Source organism: Mastomys coucha, unplaced genomic scaffold (genome assembly GCF_008632895.1).
Source record: "Mastomys coucha isolate ucsf_1 unplaced genomic scaffold, UCSF_Mcou_1 pScaffold23, whole genome shotgun sequence".
Classification (NCBI taxonomy): Eukaryota; Metazoa; Chordata; class Mammalia; order Rodentia; family Muridae; genus Mastomys; species Mastomys coucha.
The window spans coordinates 58,646,648-58,668,297 of record NW_022196906.1 but is presented as its reverse complement, the minus strand read 5'-3'; the positions used below and the strand labels follow the sequence as shown (position 1 = coordinate 58,668,297).

Here is a 21,650-nt window from a genome sequence, read left to right as displayed (position 1 = left end):
TCCTGCCTCTGCCTCCCAAGTGCCAAGACTGACAGATTGCACTGCCACATCCCAGCGTAAGTTTTTAAGGGGGGAGCACAGAGCTAAGTATAAACAGTGGTGGTGTGGTGTATCCCTTGACTGCTGTCCTATTAACATGCATTCTAGCAGAGCTCCTGAAGTCTAGGCTAGAAGTATATGAAGTGGGGTCTTTTCTTTTCTTTTCTTTTCTCTTCTTTTCTTTTTTAAAGATTTATTCATTTATTTTTATGTGCATGAGTACACTGTAGCTGTACAGATGGCCGTGAGTGATCATGTGGCTGCTGGGAATTGAACTCAGGATGGCCCCGCTTGCTCCGGCCCTGCTCACTGGAAGTGAGGTTTTCAGAGCCTTCATTTTCAGTTCCTAGTCTCCCATGAGTGCCAAGCTTCTCGAGACCATTACAGGGGTGCCAGCGAAAGCTTCCAATAGAAAGTTGTTAGCAAAAACCAGGATTTTAGCCTCTTAACTTTCCACTTCAGACTGTCATCCACCCAAAAGCCAGATCTGAAGTGGCTGAGGTCTGGTTTTTTTTTTTTTTTTTTTTTTTTTTCCTGTTTTTGTTTTGTTTTTGAGACAGGGTTTCTTTGTATAGCCCTGGCTGTCCTGGAACTCACTTTGTAGACCAGGCTGGCCTCGAACTCAGAAATCCACCTGCCTCTGCTTCCCAAGTGCTGGAATTAAAGGTGTGCGCCACCACCGCCTGTCTGATTTGTCTTATTTTATAAGATCTTTTTAGTAAGTTTTTGTATAATGTATTTCTAGATGACTTTTGTCCCAAGGAGGCGCAACAGGTAGTCATTCTCAGCCTGAGGCTAGGAACCATGTTAATTAGAGACATCTGTTGTAGGATTGTCTTCTTATCGGAACAGCTGATTTCAAGTTTTCTTGCTGAAGGTAAATGCTGACTGGCCTCACACAGTACTGGCCCCGAGTGCCCGCCACTCAGTGGTGGCTACAGCACTGAATCTCCTTGGAGCTATTTCAGACCAAGTCTTTCCCCAGCATCCTGGAAGGTTCCTTCCAACTCTGCCATCGGCCTCTTGAGTGATCCCAGCAAAACTGTCAGTAATTTATCTGTCTTACCTCTTCCATTTCTTGGGACAACCCAGGATCAGATGAAACTCTGGCCAGTGAATCTCTAATAGCACCAAGGTGATGGCATTTAATAAAAGACCACTAATCCTAGCATTTTGGAGTCAAGAGACAGGCAGATCTCTGTGAGTTTGAAGCAGCCTGCTTTACATTGCAAGTTCCAGGTCAGTCCCAGTCAGGGCTAAAAAGTAAAACTTTGTCATGTGTACCCCCTCAACCCTCTACCCCTGTTAAAACCCAAAATACAAACATTTAACATATGGTTCTAGACTGCTATGAAAAGGTGGTTTCTGACTTCACAGAGGTTCTGGTCCAACTTGGAGAAGCAAGACTATATTAAAAGTCAGATGAAGGATTGATGGGTGAATTGATGCAGAGTTGGGATTTGCATTGAGACAGTGGGTTTCCTTTCACCCTGTCAGTAAAGGGCTAGGATTTTAGGAGCATGATTGACAGCAAGTGAGTTGCAGTTAAAAGTAGTGGATGAGCACATGGTTACTGGTTACTCTCTGTATGGATCTAGACTAAGCGAAGACTGAATCCATCCTTAAATTATCAGTCCCTCTTAAGTGTTTCTTTAAGGACGTGGCCCTCTCTAAGAAGGATTGGTAAGTGGCCTCGTGACCTCTGGTCTGGACTTTTTTATGATGCCTGACATCGGTGGAGCCTGGGTCCACATAGTAATATCATTAGTCATTGTTCCCACCCCCCCACCCCATCCCCATTTAAGGCCAGTAAATTTCCATGGGTCTATCCCCTTCTGCCTCTAATTTTCCTCCTTCTTTTACTGAGCAAATTAGGTTGAACATGTCAAAATGGGTTTTTAGCTAATTTTCCTTAGTGTATGATTAGTATGCAAGGTAGTAAGTCCTTTTCCGGTCAGCAGAGAGCTGATTGGCTTTGAGATAAGCCTGCTTTTCTTCTAAAGTAACAGAAATAGCACTTAATCTAGGTGTCCTGGTTGATGGGTTTTTGGTGTGTCTGTGTGTGTCTCTGTGTTTTGTTTGTTAACTTGACACAAGCTAGGGTCATCTGGAAAGAGAGAATATTAAATGAGAAAATACCTCCATAAGATTGGCCTTTAGGTGAGCAGTGTCTGCCTGCCTGCCTGCCTGCCTGTCTGTCTCTGTCTCTCCTCTCGTGGTTTTTGAAGACAGGGTTTCACTTTGTAGCCCAGACTGACCTTGAACTCACAGATTCCCCGTCTTTGTGTCCTGAGTGTTGGGATGAAAGGCATGCGACATCATCACCAGGCTAGGTCTTATATTGATTAATGATTGATGTAGGAGGGCCTGTGTACTGTGGGTGGCGCCACCCTTGGACTGGTGATCCATCCTGAGTGGTATAAGAAAGCCGCTGAGCAAACCATGGGGAGCAAGTCAGTAAGTAGTGTTCCTCCACGGCTTCTGCTGCAGTTCTTCCTTCAGTGAAGGAGTGTGACCTGACAGTGGCTTTTGGTCATAGTGTTTTATCACAGCAGTAGAAACATAACTAAGAAGGGTGCATGCGTGTGTGGGTGTGGGTGTGTGAGAGAGTGTGAGTGTGTGCCTATGGGTGTGTGCCTGTAGGTGTGGAGGAGTTGCTTCATTTTTTTTCAGACAAGGTCTCTTAGTGGACCTTGGAGTTCTCTGATTTAGCTAGCATGGCTGGTTAGTGAGCCTCAGGGAGGCTACTGTCTCTGCCTCCAGAGCACTGTGATTACGAGTGTGTACTATTGTGACCCACAGGTCCTCATGCTTGGCAAGTACTTCACTGCCTGGGCCTTCACCCTAACCCCACCACAAGTGTCTTTGATGGGAAGGCTATTTTTTTATTTTAGTCAAGGAACTTCATTGTGAATTCTCAGTTTCCATGTCAATGGAATGGGCCTGCTTTGCCAGAGGTTGCTGTAGAATCATAGAAATGAGAAAACAGGGACCCAGGGTTGGAAGGATTTCCCTTGCTGACCTCTTCTGTCCTTCCTGGACCCCACTTACTCTGCTCATTGAATGTGACCCCTATACATCTTGCTTTTCTTATATTAGTTTTTCTTATATTCTGTTTTCAAAATCTGTACAACTGCTCAGAATGGCATGTACTATAAGAAAGGAACCCTGGACTCTGTAATGTGTTAGTGACATGACTGGTGTGCCCATACCTGTCAGGCTGTGTGAACGGTGAGTTGGTGAGAGGGTACAAGAGGGTAGAACTTGGAAGCTTTTCCAAACCTATTGTGTCTTGGCTAGGAGAGAGAAAATCCTGTAAATGTGTGTTGCTGGGCTTGGGTATGAGATCTTGAAAGTGGAGTGACAAAAATAGTTGCTGGTTAGGGCTGGCAGGCTTTCCACTGGGGTGCTGTCTGCTGCTTGAATTTTGCTATAACCAGGTGGAAGACACCTTGAAGGGCTCTTGCAGTTAGAGTCTGGAGGAAGGGAACGGGTTGGAGCTGAGGAAGCAGCATGTGGTAACTAGAGGAGGTGGGGTTTCTCTCACACCTGGATTTCCAGGATTTTAGCCTGTCCCAGGGCAGATTGGTTCCCAGAAAGACTCATTGCCACAGCCAACTACAGCTTGCTAATGGCTTTGCCAAGGCTCAAGGCATAACTCCTGTGGTTTGTGGGAGCTCTGTAGTCAGGGCCCTGGCTCTCTGTTTGGCAAGAGCATTCCGTTAGGAGTCTGGATTCAAATCCCAAACTTTACTCTTAGGTTGCCCTGCTGTTGTGACAGAGCTGTGGTTTTCATCTGCTCAGAGTTCCAGTACTCTCACACTGCTACTGGGAGGAGCAAAGGGAGGGTGTTCAACAGACCTGGACCTTCAGCTTTGGCTTGCCCAAACCCCTAGCCTGCCCCAGCTGTCCTCAGCTGGCCCAGCTCCATCCATTTTTTCTCAGGAAGTGGAACATAGTGGGAAACTAGAACCTTTCATCAGCACTCTAGGGAAAGTTTAGGTGGGAAAAAATTACATTTACAAGTAATGGCTAGTTGAAGGCTTTGGAGTTCTTGGAGTTTTGTTTGTTTTTTCTTTTAAATCTCTGCTGCTTAGTTCTCTGAGGTCCTAGGGAGCCAGAGGTAGCTCCATGAAGGTTAGGAGTCAGCTCCTAACCTTGCGTCAGCTCCTTCTTTCATTTCTCCATCTTAGGAAAGCTTCTTAATGCTCTACTAAGCATGCTGGGAAGGGGGTCAGGTCATTTGAAATCTAAAGTTGCTACTTTAAAAAATCTCCTTAGGGATTGGAAATGTAGCTCAGTTGGTAATGTTTGCCTAGCATGCATGAAGTCCTAGATTTATCACCAGCATGGCTTAAACCTGGTGTGCTGGCCCACATCTTTAATCCTGGCATCCTTAATCTTGAGGCAAGAGGCTCAGAAGTTCAAGATCATCCTCAGCTACATAGGAAGTTTGAAACCAGCCTGGATTCATGAGGTCATGTCTTAAAAACAAGTAAATAATAGCAAATACAGTAGCTCATTTGCCTTCCAAACAAAACTTCAGTTCTCACTATCTAAGGTCCTGTTGCTTTTGGTTACAGCCTTGGTCACAAATGAGCCTGTCTGGCATCGGTCTATGTGTCCCTCTGCTTGCTCCTCTCCAGGGCTCTTCCTTCTTCCTTCCTTTCTCTTCTCCCACTCTCTTGGGCTTTCCACCCACACCTGTGTAGCTGTGTAACTCCCCCACTCCTCAAGAAAAGAAAGGAGCTCTATAGCAAATGAATCCCCTGAAAGGCTTCACTACCTCTTTCAACCACCTGTCAGCCTTGCCAGCTAAGCAGCTGCCTCAGGTGGTGACACCAGCTCTGTGTGTGCTATCATGGTCATACCTATATACACTATCCCCCTGGGGATCACAGCCTTGTAGACAATGACTGAACCCTTTTGATCATTGCATAGTGCAAGAATTCTATGTAGCATGAACAAATGGCCCCCAAAGCATTTTATGTAAATCCTTGTTTTTAGCAGACAGGAAATGTTTAGAAGTTAAACTTGCCATTATGTGCTTTGAACTGTGGTTATTTTGGTGTCAAAAAAGAGTACTTTATCCAGTTAGTTTTACATAAAACTTCTTTTGTTGTTTGTTTTGTTTTCCTTTTTGGTGCTAGATAAGCACTCTTTCACTGAGCTGAACCCTCTGCCCTACTTCTTGATCTGTTTTTTTTTTTTTTTTAAGATATTCCCCATTGTCGTGATCATAGAAAGATAAAGAGATATAAGGAGATATGTTCTATGGGGGTATGGTGAGGTATGGGAGAAGGGGGTGTCTCAGCGGGCCCATGCCCAAGCATCCCTTCTCCCTGAGAGACCAGCCACATGGTGGTTTGGCATGGAATAGAGCTTATTCAGGGCATGGGGAGGAGAGTTCAAAGAGTAGTAGAGGCAGAGAGAAGGAGAGAGTAGAGAAGTAGAGGCTGGCCATGGCCATATGGAGAAAGAGGGGAAGGGAATGGGGAGAGGAGGAGCAAGGGTGCAAGAGGCAAGAGTAAGAGAGACAGTCATAGAGTGGGCCCGGCCTACCTGGCTGCTGCCTGGTAACTGTGGGCCTGGAGTCCAGACAGAATACCAACACCCATTGCTAAAGAGAATTGGCCAGATAGAGCAGGAAAGGGAGCAGCATTCAGTATCCTATGGGCTTCCTAGCAGCTTGGGAGCCCAGTGGTTACTTCACACAGAACTCGGTTTGGCTTATCAACACCTGGCCCAGAAGGTTTGGGAGAGAACTAGAGGCTTAGATGAGCTGTTGGGAAGTGCTGGGCCTCTCCTCTGACTTCTGTTGGGACTGTGTGGGAAGAAGCTCAGGTAAATCTCCCATGTTGGGAAGGGGACTCAGAGGCTGTAGACACCAGAAGTGGACCCAGGAGGGCAGGTAGAAAGGAAGACATTTTGGATGCAGGGAACAGCAAAAGAGAGGTGAGGAGGCAGGACTCAATAACACACTGGGGTGGTTAGAGGCGGGCCAGCCTGGATTAGCTTGAGGGAGATAGGGAGATAAGAAACACTGGAAAGTTTGCAAAGCCAGCAAAGGGGGCTTTGTTTGGACTTTGTTTCAAGGCAGATGGGAGCCATAGCAGTCTCGGTATAGGGGCTATCCTGGAGGAGTTCTAGCTGTCATGTGTACAAGGTAGAGGGGGAAATCTGGGCAGAGGAAGAGTGTGGAGAGCAGCTGGCAGCTTTGGGAAGCTATACCAAAGTGCCCTTTGAGATTAGGAAATGAATTCATTCTGGCCTTGTTTGACACCTCACACTTTCTACTGCTAGAAAGGGGTTATCTGGGTTAACTAGGTGGGGGTAGGGTGAGGCGCATGTTCTGGCTGGTACTCTGGCAGCATACTCTGCTGCACTAGGTCTCCTGGTCACTAGCAGGGGCTTCATGCAGTGTATCTGGCTCTCAAGGCCTGAAGAGTAAAGCCTCTCATTTTCTCCAGCCCCAGTAATCTCTGCAGATGGGTGGGTCTAGGAGACTGAAGCTAGAGTTCAGAACCACATAAGGAAGAGCAGGGTTATGTAAGCTCAAGTGCAGATGCCTGCTTGCCATGTGAATAGAAATCAGATGCAAAAACATCTGATAGAGGCAGCTCAGCCTCAGAGAGCAGCAGCTGCAGCCTGGAGGGAAAGAAAGCTACAGTGCCAAAGTATGCAGCCATCATGGAGGGGATGCTCCAGGCCGAGAAGGTCAGAGCAACTACCTTTGGGGATGGTGTGTGTGTACTATATATGTGGCTAAGGTCTCACTCTGTGATGTGAGCCACCCTGGTCAGAGAAGCCAGGACTTGCCAAAAACTACATGGAGCATAGGTGGTAGGCCTAAAAGATCTCTGAGTGTCTCTGTGGGAGGTGGAGTTGTAGAGTGGTTTCTGGCTCCATAGAGATGCTAGACCTGGATCCAACTCCAGTGCTTGGGAGCAATAGTGAAGGCTGGGTCTTGGAAAGGTCATACCATGGTGCTGAGCGTAGATACGCTCATTCAGTGTCAGTGGGGTTTGTGTTAGCTCTAGGTTTACCAAGGTAAGACAGACTCTGACTGAGAGCTCTTCTTGCCTTGCTAGAGCTGATGTAGAGTGACACTGAGGATGATATGGCTAGCCAGCTCAGGGGAAGGGCTAACTGGAATATTATAAGGCTGTCTCCCCTCTGTCCCCAATTTACTCTTGGGAAGATTTTTAGAATCTGTTTAAGAAGAAACAAATAAGCCAGGCAGTGCTAGTGCATGCCTTTAATCCTAGCACTAAAGAGGTAGCAGGTGGATCTTTGAGTTTGAGGCCATCCTTGTCTACAGAGTGAGTTTCAGGACAATTAGGACTATAAAGTAGTTTTGAAAACTGTCTCGAAAAACTTTTAAGAAGAATAAATAACTTAGCTGGGTTTGGTGGCATGAACCTGTGATCCCAGTACTGGAAGCTTGAGGAAGCAGGATCTTACAGTCTTACATTCCTTTTTAATCTTATTAGTAGTCACACTGTGTCTTGCTAGTAGGGGTACCTGAAGTAATAGCCTTTGACTTCTCTTCCTCCTCCTCTTGCTTCTTTTGGTCTGTTGAGACAGTTTCTCTGTGTAGCTGGGGAACTAGCTCTGTAGATCAGGCTAACCCTGAACTGCCTGCCTTTGCCTCCCAAGAGCCAATGTGCCCTGCTCCAAACTTCAACATTTTGACTGGTGGTGATAGCTGACTCCTTTTTTTTCTTTTAATATTTACTTATTTTATGTATATGAGTATACTGTAGCTGTCTTCAGACACACCAGAAGAGGGCATCAGATCACATTACAGATGGTTGTGAGCCATCATATGGTTGCTGGGAATTAAACTCAGGACCTCTGGAAGAGCAATTGGTGCTCTTAACTACTGAGCCATCTCTCCAGTCCGATAGCTGACTACTTCTGGTGAGTCATATGGCCAGGTCTGAGTCCTCAGAGAATAAACGTCTATTATCTACTGCCTTTGGAGTTTGCAAGTCAAGGATCGCCTAGATTGGGGCATGTGGTGTGGTCTAGATCCTTGTCCTCCCTAAACACCCTGCATTAAGTCTCTCATTTCTTGTTTTCTCTTCTTCACAGATGTCAAGCCTTCCAACATTCTAGTGAACTCACGTGGGGAGATCAAACTCTGTGATTTTGGGGTCAGCGGGCAGCTAATTGACTCAATGGCCAACTCCTTCGTGGGCACGAGGTCCTACATGTCGGTACGAACTGAAGTTCTCTTTCTCTAGTGTTTCTGTAGGCTTCATTCTTAGCATCAGCAGCCACATATTATGGACCATGGAGCCATAAGTTTGCACTGTATGGTGATAGATAGGGATTGAGAAATGCAGGATGAGTCACAGTGGGCCTCTGGGGGAGGATAAGTATCTTCCTTTCACAAATGTTCGCATGTCATGGGGTCTTAGGCACTGAGACAACCTCAGGAGATTGTACTGTCCTAGCTCCAGATGAAGAGACTTGAGAAATATGACATCTTATCTGATTGTCAGACCCTTAAACCCAAGAGACTTGGACATGACCATACCCCACCTGGCTTATCCTCTAGTGGCCCTGCCTAGAGAATATGTTTGAAACCCTTTCCTCCATTTTCCCTCTGTCCTCCCTATTTACTGAATGTCTCTGGGTCATTTACAGGCCTGGCATCTAGCTCCTGCTTAGAGTCTACTCTAGCTTGGCCAACATCTTACTGGTAGTCTTCTCTCCAGACCCAACTCTCCCGGCTCCCACTGTCACGTGATTACTGCACGCAGCTGTCCCATTGCCCATGCTCATATTATCATGGAGTCTTTCCCCTTCCTGTACCAGAAGCTCCAGCCCACGTCTCTTTCCTAGGGCCTGGCAGGAGTCTGGCACATTAAGGGAGTTAGGGATGCTAGTGAGCGGCTAATGTGGGGTTGACTGAATGAGAAGGTCTTTGGATAGTCCATTTCTATGTGTAGCAGGGAAAGGTGGAATTCTGTGGGGAGTGCTTCAGAGGCAGTACACAAGAGGATGAGAGTAAGGGCAGTTTTTATACAGCCAAGGGAAAAGCTCAGGTCCAGATGGTAAGGATAGGCCTAAGGCCCAGAGTGTTTCACGCATAGTCAAGAGTTGTCACATCCTTAGGGGTCTCAGTCTGTCCCCGCAGTTATATCATCAGTAGAGATAATGGTTCCTGTGCAGGAATAGCTAGAGCTAGGAAGCCAGAGCCCCTGCTGCTTATGTAGGCCTATGGCCGACTCTCCAGTGCTCCCTGCTGGTCTCCACCTCCACTGTGACTCAAGCTACTGTCAGTGTCACAGTACCCTTACCCCACAACCCCTCTTTAGTATCTATAGGGAAGTTCTAATGCACACATTACCTGCCCCCCAACTCCACTGGCTACAGGGGAGTTGTGTAGAGTTTGTAGAAATTTTCATAGGAGAAGCTAGCTAGGTGTCTACGTAAATGCACTAAGATCACAGTAAAGGTTTTTGTAGGGTCTGTGAAATAAATGTCTGATAAACTAATGCTCAGTGTGCAGACAGACTGTGCAGTTTCCTCCCTGCTGCTTGTCACCTTTGTCTGCCCATGACTGTAGAGTTCTGCCATGTCTCAAGGTTTTCATTTTACTTGGTTCCTGCTGTGACATTAGAAAGTAGAATGGAAATTTTGTTGTCATCACTGTTACCAGTTAGCAGCAGTGATTTCTGTATAGAAAAATCCCCATTTTATATATAGGGAACCTGAGGTTCAGACTGCCCATAGTGCATAATCTCAGGGTGGGAACTCATGATAAGCCTCTCATGTGTTTGAGGCAGGCTACTTACATGTGAAGGCCAGGGGCCAGACTGGGTAAAGCAGGAACCACAAGCGGTCAGGACCTGACTCTGGATGCTGCCAGCTGAGGCAGGGGCCAGGGAGAATGGAGCAGTGAGGAGAGATCAGAGCTGTAATAAAAGGAGGCTACATTCAAAAGGCTAGAGGAACTCCTAACTGTGAGTAAGGGACACCAGAAGGTAAAAGTGCTGAAGTCACCCCAGGAGCCTGCCTAGAGCAAGAACTAACCATCCGTCTCCCCTGTAGCCTGAGAGACTTCAGGGGACTCACTACTCTGTGCAGTCGGACATCTGGAGCATGGGGCTCTCTCTGGTGGAGATGGCAATTGGAAGATACCCCATTCCTCCTCCTGATGCTAAGGAGCTGGAGCTGCTATTTGGATGTCACGTGGAAGGAGACGCAGCTGAAACGCCACCCAGGCCAAGGACTCCTGGGAGACCCCTCAGCTGTGAGTGACTTACTGCCCCCAGTGAGGACTGTTAGGGGAATCCCTTACTGTTAGGGACTTCTGGGTAGCTATTTGTGTCTGGGTGTCAGGCTGGGTCCTGTGGGAGCGGCGGGGTGCTTGGGTGGGTATAGGAAACTATAGTTCCTGCCAACAGCACCCGCTATTTGTTAAATACTTGGCTGTGATCCAGGTACCGTGCTTAGAGCTTACCAATATTAGTTTGCTTTTTAACAGTGCAGATTTCTTTTTAAATTATGAGATTCACATAATATATAATCTGTATGTTAAAGTATACATTATAGTTAAGTGATTGTAGTACATACGTCTCTGTTGTACAGCCACCATCACCGCAATCTCTTTGTACAACATTTTCATCACCCCAGAGCATCTTCCCCCATCACCAGGCACTCTCAGCTTCCCCCAGCCCATCCCTGGCAACCACTGATCTACTCACTTCTCGTCTCCATAGATCTGCTTAGCATGTTCTAATTTGAAAGCAGTTGGCTAATGAGCACTACTATGATCTCTGCTTTCAAGAAGAAGAAACTGAGGCACAGAGTACTTTCCTTGCCAGTGCCACATAGACTTGTAAGAAGTGGCCAGTCTGTCGGCTTAGCATAACTTTGCAGCAGCACATGCTTCTGAGTGCTGTACACTGATACCTGGCACTTGGGGAGTGTTCTTTCACAGCCTTTTCTGTTTTGTTGGGGGGTTTTGGTGGGAGGTTGTTTTTTAATTATTGTTTTTAGGCACCACATAACTCATAAGTGATCAAAATTTTCTATGTAGAGGCCAGCCTGTCCTCGACTTGCTCCCCACCTTTGCCTCCTGACTGCTGCAGTTACATACATGTTCCACCACACCTGGCTAGCCTTCTCATTTTCATGTGACTTCTGCTGGATGTTCCCATCCAACCAGGGATACCTGATCTTTATCCTGATAACTCCCATGTGGCTGAATGTCTGCAGGGAGGGAGAGGCACCAGTATTGGTAACCAACCATAAGAGGGGCTTGCTTGTGGTCTTGGGGTAGGAAAGGAAGAAGTCCATGCTCAGGGAGAATTACAAAAAAGTTCAACTAAATGTGGCTTAGTGGTAGAGCTTGCCTAGCATTTGGGAGGCTGTGGGCTCTACCTATATATACAGTGCATAAAGGCCACATAGAGCCCTGCACTTATTTACTTGTAATGCCATTGGCTGCCCTGTAAATGTAAGGAAGGGAAGATGATTTGTCATTTGATTCTTTTTCCAAAGCCCTGCACTTTGACTCAGTGGTCAGTCAATTTGCCTGAGGTCACACATCTAAGCTAATCCTGAGCCTAGACTCATACATAGCTGGGACTTCTGGGTCCCCTCCTTATTTAGGCCTTATACAAAGTGGATTTCTGTGGTCCAAGATCCATGCCTCTTGTCTGTTTCTATAAAGTGTTTCTTTTTCTTCTTTATAAATCTGCAGCATATGGAATGGACAGCCGACCTCCCATGGCAATTTTTGAGTTGTTGGATTACATTGTTAATGAGGTAAGTGCTACCAGGTTTCCTTAACCTTGGTGTTTATTTATGTAAGAAAGTAAGTAGAGGGCTGGAGAGATGACTCAGCAGTTAAGAGCACTGACTGCCCTACCAGAGGTCCTGAGTTCAATTCCCAGCAAACACATGGTGGCTCACTGCCGCAGGCCGGCCGATCTGGGCCTCCCTCAACCTGCGGGAGAACGGGGTCCTAGTCAGGTTGAGGAGGCATAGGCGAAGAAATGATGGCAGAGACGACACATGAAGTACAGGTTCTGAATGTATTTCTTAAAAATGGCATCAGACTTTTACAGTCATTGCAAAAGACAAATGATAAATCTAGCAGTTCAGCAGTTAAGGTACATCTGAGGCCATCTAAAACATACTGGATCTAAAGCAGCAGCTATCTCCTCTGGACTGATGGAGCATCCCCCCACGCCCAAGCACTCTGGGCCCAGGGGACTGCAGACTGCATGATTCTAAGACCTAGCCCATCTAAGTTCTAGTTCTAGTCAGAGTGCGGTCCTCCTGCCTCAAGTGATAAGCAGGCTTATATGGTATATAGAAAGCAGAGCAGATGACAAGAGTCATATAGGCAGGTGACAGTCACATCAAGGTCAGTGACCTTACTGACCAAGATCACGTATCCAGTTGTGAAGCTGGCAGAAGAGCTATGGTGCCCTCCCCATGGGGCTAATTTGGTATTCCTATGCTAATTCTCTGGTTCTGCTGGAGGCAAGGACCAGGAAGTTCTGATTTAACAGTTCCTGCTAATGCAGGAACTTGAGTGAGGGAAGCCCTTGGATTACTCTCTAGTATGTAAACAGTCCTTTCTTCTGTGGGACTGCCCTAAAGAATGTGCTTGACCTCTCTTGCTAGCTCTGAGGAAAACCTGTCTTGCAAGGCAGATTCCTTGAGAGAAATTCCAAGCTAAGGACAGCTAGGAATTGAATTAGGATAGGCTGGAAACATTGTGCTGGCCAGGAAACAATGCCCAATCTTAGCCATTTACGAATCATTTCTTGGGGTACCTTTATGCCTAAATATGAGGGCGTGTTGACAGTTGGAAAGACTAATCTGAAACACATCTGAGTTAGGAGATACCAGCGACTGTCTGAATATCCAGGAGGCACAAGCTCCCTTTTGGGGCCATAACGCCTCTCATCCTTAATCAGGCTTTTCCCCCCGATAATTCGGATATGACTGGAGTAGATGAGTAGGCGTGGCAGCTCACAACCATCTGTAATGAGATCTGATGCCCTCATATAAATAATTTTTAAAAAATGCTAAAGTAAGTAAGTAGAGGGTGGTGGTGGCACACACTTTTAATCCCGGCACTTGGAAGGCAGTGGCAGGTGGATCTCTTGAGTTCAAGGCTTACAGAGTAAGTTCCAGGACAGACATGCTACACAAAGAAATCCTGTCTGGAAAAAATCAAAACAAAAAAAGTAAGTAGTTCTGGGCTAGCAAGATAGCTTAGTGGTTAAGGATAGTGGCTACTCTTGAAGAGAACCTGAGTTCAGGGCTGGTGAGATGGCTCAGTGATTAAGAGCACTGACTGCTCTTCCAAAAGTCCTGAGTTCAAATTCCAGCAACCACATGGTGGCTCACAACCATCCATAATGAGATCTGATGCCCTCTTCTGGAATGTCTGAAGACAGCTACATTATTATATTTACATATAATAAATAAATAAATCTTAAAAAATAATAATAGTAATAAATAAATAAGTCTTTTTTTAAAAAATGAGAACCTGAGTTCAATTCCCTGCACTCATACAACAGTTCACAACCACCTGTAACTCCAGGTCCAAGGAATCTGACATCCCCCTCTGTGGGCACTGCATGCATGTGATGCATAGACAATTATTTGGGCAAAAAAAACCGTATACACAAAATAAAATGGGGGAAGAAAACCAAGGGAAAGGAAAACCAACAAGGAAAAAAAAAAACCACTAGGGCTGGTGAGATGGCTCAGTGGGTAAAAGCACCGACTGCTCTCCTGAAGGTCCTGAGTTCAAATCCCAGCAACCACATGGTGGCTCACAACCATCTGTAATGAGATCTGACTCCCTCTTCTGATGTGCCTATATAATAATAAATAAATTTTTAAAAAATTTTTAAAAATTAAAAATTAAAAAAAAACAAACACTAGTTACAAGTATGTTGGCGCACACCTATGATCCCAATACTTAGATTGAGGCTGGAGAGTTCCAAGCCTGATGCAGGCCTGTACTACATAGTACATAGTAAGTACATAGTAGTACATAGTAAGATCCCTGTCTCAGAAAGGGAGGTGGGAAGGAAAACTATGGCTGAGTTGTTCATATGGTATGGCCCTCAGGGTGCCTGAACTTTGCTCTTGGAATTGCTAGTTCAGAGTCCCTTCTTTTTTTCCCAAGATCAGGAGCCTCCCATTCACCCACTGATGTTTGCCTGTCTTCTCTAGGCTGTGTAGTACATGTACAAACATCTGAGCACAGGAGGTGTGAGGTGAATTAAGTGGGATGGACCAAAGATTGAAGAGCAGGAGCCCCTAGTCTCCATGATGGCTAGGTGTGGTGGTGGGGTAGGCTAGTGAGTGGAGAACAGACTTGGATTATTATTTTATGTGCTGTTAAAAAGCTGTAACTAGCTGGGCAGTGATGGCTCATGCCTTTAATCCCAGCACTTGGAAGGCAGAGGCAGGCAGATTTCTGAGTTTGAGGCCAGCCTGGTCTACAGAGTGAGTTCCAGGACAGCCAGGGCTATACAGAGAAACCCTGTCTTGAGAAAAAAAAGAAGCTCTAACTGTAGAAATTCTGTGAAAGCAGCAAATTACTTTTGGATTACTTCCTATAGTGCCAATGCCTGGGAGGCCAAGGGAGAATTCCATGAATTCTAGGCTAGCCTGCACTGTAGAATGAGGCTGTTTCAGAATAAGGGGAGGGATGTTTTGAGAAAAATCCTTTTTAATGTATATGCCTATTGTAGGTGATTAAAAATTTCAAACTCTTGGCTGATTTTAATACAAAGAACCAGACCACTTGTGAAATTATGTATAAGTAAGTTTACATTAAGGAAGAATGAGACGTACCTTAGTTTTTGCTTAAGTATAGGCTGGGCAGTACAGGGATGTGAGAAGCAGCCCACTGGGCCAGCACTCTGCCCTGCAGCAGGAGCAGCCTTGGCATTTGAGAAGGTTCAGAGGCAGCACTGGACTCAGATAAGGCCATCGCCCATCTTTCACTTCAGAAAAGCACAGGCATCCTTCTTGTCTCCTCTGAAAACAGACCCTTAAAAGCACAGGTGGGCCTCTTGTTTGTCGAACCGAACCTAACGGAGTATCCTGGTCCCCACAGAGGTTATAAATCAGGGAGTGTTAGTATCCTGGTCCCCACAGAGGTTATAAATCGGGGAGTGTTAGTATCCTAGTCCCCACAGAGGTTATAAATCGGGAAGTGTTAGTATCCTGGTCCCTACAGAGGTTATAAATCAGGGAGTGTCCTTCTGTCCAACGGAGCTGTTTACTTCTCTGCAGCGTGCAGAGCCCTGTGCAAAGCAGCAGCAAGGGACAAGGCAGAGCAGTGCAGGCTTGGGTGGGCCATCTGTCCTCTGCCTGCTGACACCTATATGGCCCTGGGTGGGAAGTCTGTGAGGGAGGCTGCCTGGACCACCTGTGCAGCTCAGCACACTGCTTTGCCCACACATGATCACAATCTGTTCTCACTCTGTTCTTAAAGGCAGCTGAGGTGGGGAAACTGTCTTTGCCCTCTTCCATGAGTGAGGAAACTGAGGCTCCAGGATGGCAGGAGCTCACACCTGTTCCCCAGTGCTTTCTTTCACCTGAGAGCCTTTGCTAGCACCCAGTCCTCTCTTGCCTGCCCCCTCCTGCTCAGGAGGAACAGACACTGGCTCTCTGGAAGCCAGCTGTTTTCTCTTGAATATTCTACACAACCTTCTCAGCAGCTGGTACAGTTTGCAAGGTGGGGCTTGTCCTACAGGACTGGGCCACTGTTCTACAGTCTGGGTTGTAGCTGACCTCAAATTGACTAAGCCTTCAGGGTGAGAGGGAGGGCTTGCTGGGCTTTTTAGTTAGGGGCTTGTATTTTGTTGTTTCTGCAGTGCTGGGCATCAAACCTATGGAAGCTGTACCACTGAATGGCTCTGAGCCATTCCTGCAGAACCAGTGCTTTGTTCCATTTGTTTTAGATAGGGTCTCATTATGTAGCCTGGAGTAGTCTCAAATGCCTCAGCCTCCCCAAGTGCTGGGACTAGAAGCAGGCACCACCCAACTGGTCTATCTTTTTTCTTTCTTCTTTCTCTTTTTCTTTTTGAGACAGGGTCTTGCTGTAAAGCCTGGTTGGAACTCATTGTAGACTAGGCTGGCCTAGAACTCAGCAGTCCATCTACCCCTGCCTCTGGAAGGCTTGAGCTGGTAGTTCATTAGACAGTAACATCTTAGGTACAGCTCAAGCACTGCTCCTAGGAAAGCTATTGCACAGGTCATGTGAGCTGTCAGATTTCCTAGAGGTACTCTCAGGGTCCTCCTGCTGCATGTGGGCAGTGTTCATCCACACTGTGCCTCTATCAGTTAATGTTTTAGTAACCTTTGACCCTCCAGCATTCAGAAAGGGGGTTTTGTGACGTCTGGGAGTACTGTCAGTCCCAAGTGGTGCCTCCTGGTTTGGGCATCCCTGGAGCTTCTGCTGTTGGTAACTGCTAGTGGCCCCTCCAGGCCAGCCAGCACTCTTACACTATACTCAACATCTGAGTACCTTACAGCAGAGGGTTCCAGAGCTACACACAGCCTTCTGTAGGAGAGTGGACAGGCTAAGGGGAACATGCTTTGTTCTATCAGAGTGGTCCCAGCAAGGTGAGCCAGGAGGAGCTAGAGTTCCCAAGGCCACTTTTCTGGAACTGATGAGGGTAGCAAAGGCCAGAGGCATGATGGGTGTGACTGGGAGGTAATGGAGCAGGAATCAAGAGTGTTTCGCATGTTGATGTGTTTGCAGCCTCCTCCAAAACTGCCCAGTGGAGTATTCAGTCTGGAATTTCAGGATTTTGTGAATAAATGGTAAGTTTGTACCTTGTTCTAAGACCTCCCCCCTCCCATCCCCTCTCGATTAATCCTGACTGCTGCCATACCCCTCGTGATGCTGGAACTCATGACTATCCAATCCTGGGTGCTACTTTCCCCTTAACTTCAGGGACCATCCTGTTGCTTTCTGACCTTGATTTAACTCAGCAAGACTTTAGGCGTAATGATGGTGTGTCTGTTGTAACAGGGGATGAACAAGGTGCAGGCACTGGTCCTCAGCCTTCATAAGACGCAGGCATACAAACATAAGCAGTGTGACTAGGAAGTGGCACTCCTAACATTATTTATCTTTTCAGCTTAATAAAGAACCCTGCAGAGAGAGCAGATCTGAAGCAGCTCATGGTGAGTCTTACAGATCATGTTTGTTCATTTGAGCCATTTTTCTGCCCTTCCCCACTCCTTGTTCTTCTGTCAAGTTTGGGGCTTCACAGTGCCAGGTAGCAATCTCCAATGTCCTCCTGTGAGTTGCAGGGGCACCTGGGATGCAGCCAGGCAGGGGCCAGCCCATACCTTTCCTGAAGGACAGGCCTTTTCCCTCCTAGTTCTGACTGGTTCACCTTACATATCCAGTATCCTGAGTTACTCTCCAGCTGGTTCTAGTATGATGGTAGTGACACACGCATGTGATACTATAAGATCCAAACTACTCCATGCCCTGTGTAGGCTTGAGTGTAGTGTACCTTCTAACAAGTAGCCCCAAGCCCTCACAGCTTATATGTGTGGCAGAGGGGGGTCTTTGGCTGCAGCTGGCCTACTTGCTGCTCAAGGGTGAGCACTACAGGCTTCTGAGTGGTTCCCAGGCCACCTCGCTTTTCCTTCCTGGTCATTTTTTTGTTTGTTTGTTTTTTGGTTTTTTGTTTTTTTGAGACAAGAGTTTCTCTGTGTAGCCCTGGCTGTCCTGGAACTCACTCTGTAGACCAGGCTGGCCTTGAACTCAGAAATCCACCTGCCTCTGCCTCCCAAGTGCTGGGATTAAAGGCGTGTACCACCACTGCCCGGCACCTTCCTGGTCATTTTTAACAGAATCAACTTTCCTTGTTTCCTGCACAGGTACATGCTTTCATCAAAAGATCTGATGCCGAGGAGGTAGACTTCGCAGGCTGGCTCTGCTCCACCATTGGGCTGAACCAGCCCAGCACACCAACCCACGCAGCCAGCATCTGAGCCTTTGGGAAGCAGCAAAGAGGAATTCTCTGCCCAGTGGCATGCCGTGTTGCTTTCAGGCTTCTCCCATGCTTGTCTATGTTCAGACGTGCATCTCATCTGTGACAAAGGATGAAGAAGAACACAGCATGTGCCAAATCGTACTTGTGTCATTTTTAATACCATTGTCTTTATCATATGGTTACTCCCCTAAGTGGATTGGCTTTGTGCTTGGGGCTATTTGTCTGTTCATCAAACACATGCCAGGCTGAACTACAGTGAAACCCTAGTGACCTGGGTGGTCGTTCTTACTGATGTTTGCACTGCTGTTCATTGTGACTCACTAGCTGGCTGCCTGTATTGTCCAGATTCTTGGACCCTTGGTACTTCACTCTTGCTGGTGCCCTCTCAGTCTGAGGGGAGCCTTGTGAGACCTTCACAGGCAGTGCATGCATGGAAAGCATGCTTTGCTGCTACTGAAATGAGCATCAGAACGTGTACATCATGGTATTTTTATTTTTTGCTTTTGGTATAGAACTCCGCAATTCCCATCAAAAAAATCTAAGCAGAGCCCATCACTGCCATGATAGCTGGGCTTCAGTCTACTGTGGTGATTTTTTTAGACTTCTGGTTGTATTTCTATATTTATTTTTAAATATACTGTGTGGGATACTTAGTGGTGTATGTCTCTAAGTTTGGATTAGTGTTTCTAAATTGGTGGTTATTTTGAATGTCACAAATGGATTTAAGCATCAGTGTATCAAGAGTTCTATCTTTCTTCCAGTCTTAAGTACCAATGCTATTGTAAACAACGTGTATAGTGCCTACAAATTGTATGAAAACCCTTTTAACCACTTTAATCAAGATGTTTATCAAATCTAATCTCTTATTCTAATAAAAATACTATCAGGTTAAAATAAAAAGGACAAAAGAGATTTCTGCTTCTGTGGAATGCCTTTCAATTTCTCTAAACTACAGGAAATGAAAGGATTGTGGTGGTCTAACTAAGTATGGCCCCCATAGACTCATGTGTTTGAATGCTTGGTCCACAGGGAGTGGCACTTGTTGGAGGAAGTGTGCCACTGTGAGCTTTGAGGTCTCTTATATGCCTAGGCTATGCCCAGGGTAGAACACAGCCTCTGGATCAAGATGTTGAACTCTAGACTCCTTCAGCACCATGTCTGCCTGCACGATGCCATGTTTCCCACCATGATAATGGACTAAACCTCTAAAACTGTAAGCCAGCCCCAATGAAATGTTTTCTCTTATTAGAGTTGCCATGGTCATGGTATCTCTTCACAGCAATGAAAATCCTAAGAATGACTTAGCCAGAAACTGAGGTAGGGGAAATTAAAAACAGGAACACAGCTGGAAGACATAAATACTATACTGTCTTCTGAGGTTTCTGTTACTGATGTGAACACTCTGACCAAGAGCAGAGGAAGGGGCTTATTTCAGCTACAGCTTGTACTCAGTCCACCATCCAGGGAAAACAAGAACCTAGAGGCAGAAACTAAACCAGGAGAGCCCATGGAGGAGCCCTGTTTGCAGAACCTTTCTTATACTGCCCAGGGGCAACACTGCTACAGTAAGCTGGGCCCTCCCAGTCAAGCCGGGCGGTGGTGGCGCACGCCTTTAATCCCAGCACTTGGGAGGCAGAGGCAGGTGGATCTCTGAGTTCGAGGCCAGCCTGGTCTACAGAGTGAGTTCCAGGACAGCCAAGGCTACACAGAGAAACCCTGTCTCAAAAAACCAAAAAAAAAAAGAAAAGAAAATGTACAAGCTTGCCCACAGGCCAATCTGATGGGGGCAATTTCCCAACTGAGGTTCCTTCTGAAATTACTCTAGCTTGTGTTGACATAAAAACTAGCCAAAGGGGCTGGAGAGATGGATGGCTCAAGAGCACTGACTGGTCTTCTGAAGATCCTGAGTTCAAATCCCGCCAACCACATACATGGTGGCTCACAACCACCTGTAATGAGCTACAGTGAACTTAAATATAATAAGAAATAAATCTTTTAAAACAAAAAACAAAACACTAGCCAGAAATGCCATTAGCAAGAGCTTACTTGACTTTAATCCCAGTACTTGGGAGGCAGGATTGGGTGGATCCGAGTTTGAGGCTGGCCTGATCTATATGGTGAATTCTAGGACAGCAAGGAGTGTGTGGAAAGACCTTGTCTCAAAAGAAACAAAAAAACTAGCAAAGGGCACACACACTGACCAGATCTGTGCATTGTGCTAATAGGTCTCCTGCAACTTCAGTCTTTGTACCATCTTTTCTCATGTGTAACTTTAACAGTGATCCCTGCCACCTGTGAATGAGTAGTCTCTACACAAAGGAAAAACTGTAGGTGGGCATCTTAGGGTTTCTATCACTGTGACAAAACACCCTGGCTAAAGAACTGTGGGAGGAAAGGGATTACATATTCTGAATCAGTCTACTGAAGTAAGCTAAGGCAGGCCTTCAAACTCAGAGCAAACCCAGAAGCCGATGCAAAAGGCAATGGAGGAATGCTGCTTACTGGTTTAAGTATAGCACCCAGGTCCACCTTCCTACCTCAATAAGAAATGCCCTAGAGGCTTGCCTCAAGCCCAATCTAAAAGTGGTAGTTTCTTTCAGTTGAGGATTCCTTGACTTTGTCAAGCTGACCTAAACCTAGCTAGCACAGTGGTGTTGGGAACCTGCCTGAGCAAAATCACAAGCTATTTCTCACAAAACATTCCTTATTTCATGTAGCAGGGTCAGCCTGCACTTCCAGCCATGCTCTCAAGAGGTCCTTGCTGGTGTGAGAGTCTTCATCCTGGTCTGGTCAATCTGCTGGATTCTGCTAGGAGATGGTTTCACTATTAACTAACTACACCTTCCAGAAGAGAGAGGTATTCTCAGTAATGGCCTTGTCATGCTTTGAGGTGGCTGTAAAGTCAGAAAAACAAGAATGCACAGCCTAGGAATATTCTTATTTGTAAGAGTACCGTTGTGCTATTGTGAGGAACAGTTTGGTTACCAGCAGATGAAACTGGGTACCCCAGAAACATCTGTAACTCCAGCTTTGAGAGATTCAGCTTTATGTACACATGTACTTACACATGCTCATACACAAGCAAAGTATAGCCTTAAAACACCATCAGCAGTCATGTGTAGGTGACATGGTTCTCTGGGCTTGTTACCAAGCCTGACAACCTAAGTACAATCCTTGGAACTCACATGGTGGAAGAGGAACCAACTTCCTTCAACTTCCATTTGTACATAGTGGTACACGTGTCCACACATGCATACATAAGCACACAAAAAGGCCATCTCATCAATATTCCTTGGTTTCTTCTTTAGGAGAACATCTTACACAAAACCAGTGTATATACTGTGTTGTGTGTCAGCATAGGGGTGTATATGTTGTATTTGGTGTGTGTTGAGGAGGTGTGCTGATGGCCAGAGGTTGCTGGCAGTTTTCTTTTTCTGTATTAGTTTTTTGAGACAGGTCCTGGTTGTCCTGGAACTTACTATGTGGACCATCACACTGGCCTGACATCCTGCCTCTGCCTCCCCTGTCATGTCCCATGTGACTGCCCCTGGTAATGACTGAAATTAGGTCAATTTGTATAGTGTTTGCCTT

General features: G+C 46.2%; 2 protein-coding genes across 2 annotated transcripts in view; one reads left to right on the top strand and one right to left on the bottom strand.

Moving 5' to 3' along the window:
- Positions 1-18,971, top strand: part of Map2k1 (mitogen-activated protein kinase kinase 1) — a 68,508-nt gene extending 49,537 nt beyond the window's left edge. Inside the window, exons 6-11 of the mRNA XM_031345817.1 lie at positions 8,137-8,261; positions 10,105-10,306; positions 11,762-11,826; positions 16,808-16,869; positions 17,190-17,235; positions 17,944-18,971. Coding sequence (XP_031201677.1) covers positions 8,137-8,261; positions 10,105-10,306; positions 11,762-11,826; positions 16,808-16,869; positions 17,190-17,235; positions 17,944-18,057 — 614 coding nt within the window. The 3' untranslated portion in view covers positions 18,058-18,971. The remainder of the gene's footprint in view (positions 1-8,136; positions 8,262-10,104; positions 10,307-11,761; positions 11,827-16,807; positions 16,870-17,189; positions 17,236-17,943) is intronic.
- Positions 17,160-21,650, bottom strand: part of Snapc5 (small nuclear RNA activating complex polypeptide 5) — a 7,950-nt gene continuing 3,459 nt past the window's right edge. The window contains exon 4 of the mRNA XM_031345819.1: positions 17,160-18,156. The gene's annotated coding sequence lies outside the window, so the exon portion shown is untranslated. The remainder of the gene's footprint in view (positions 18,157-21,650) is intronic.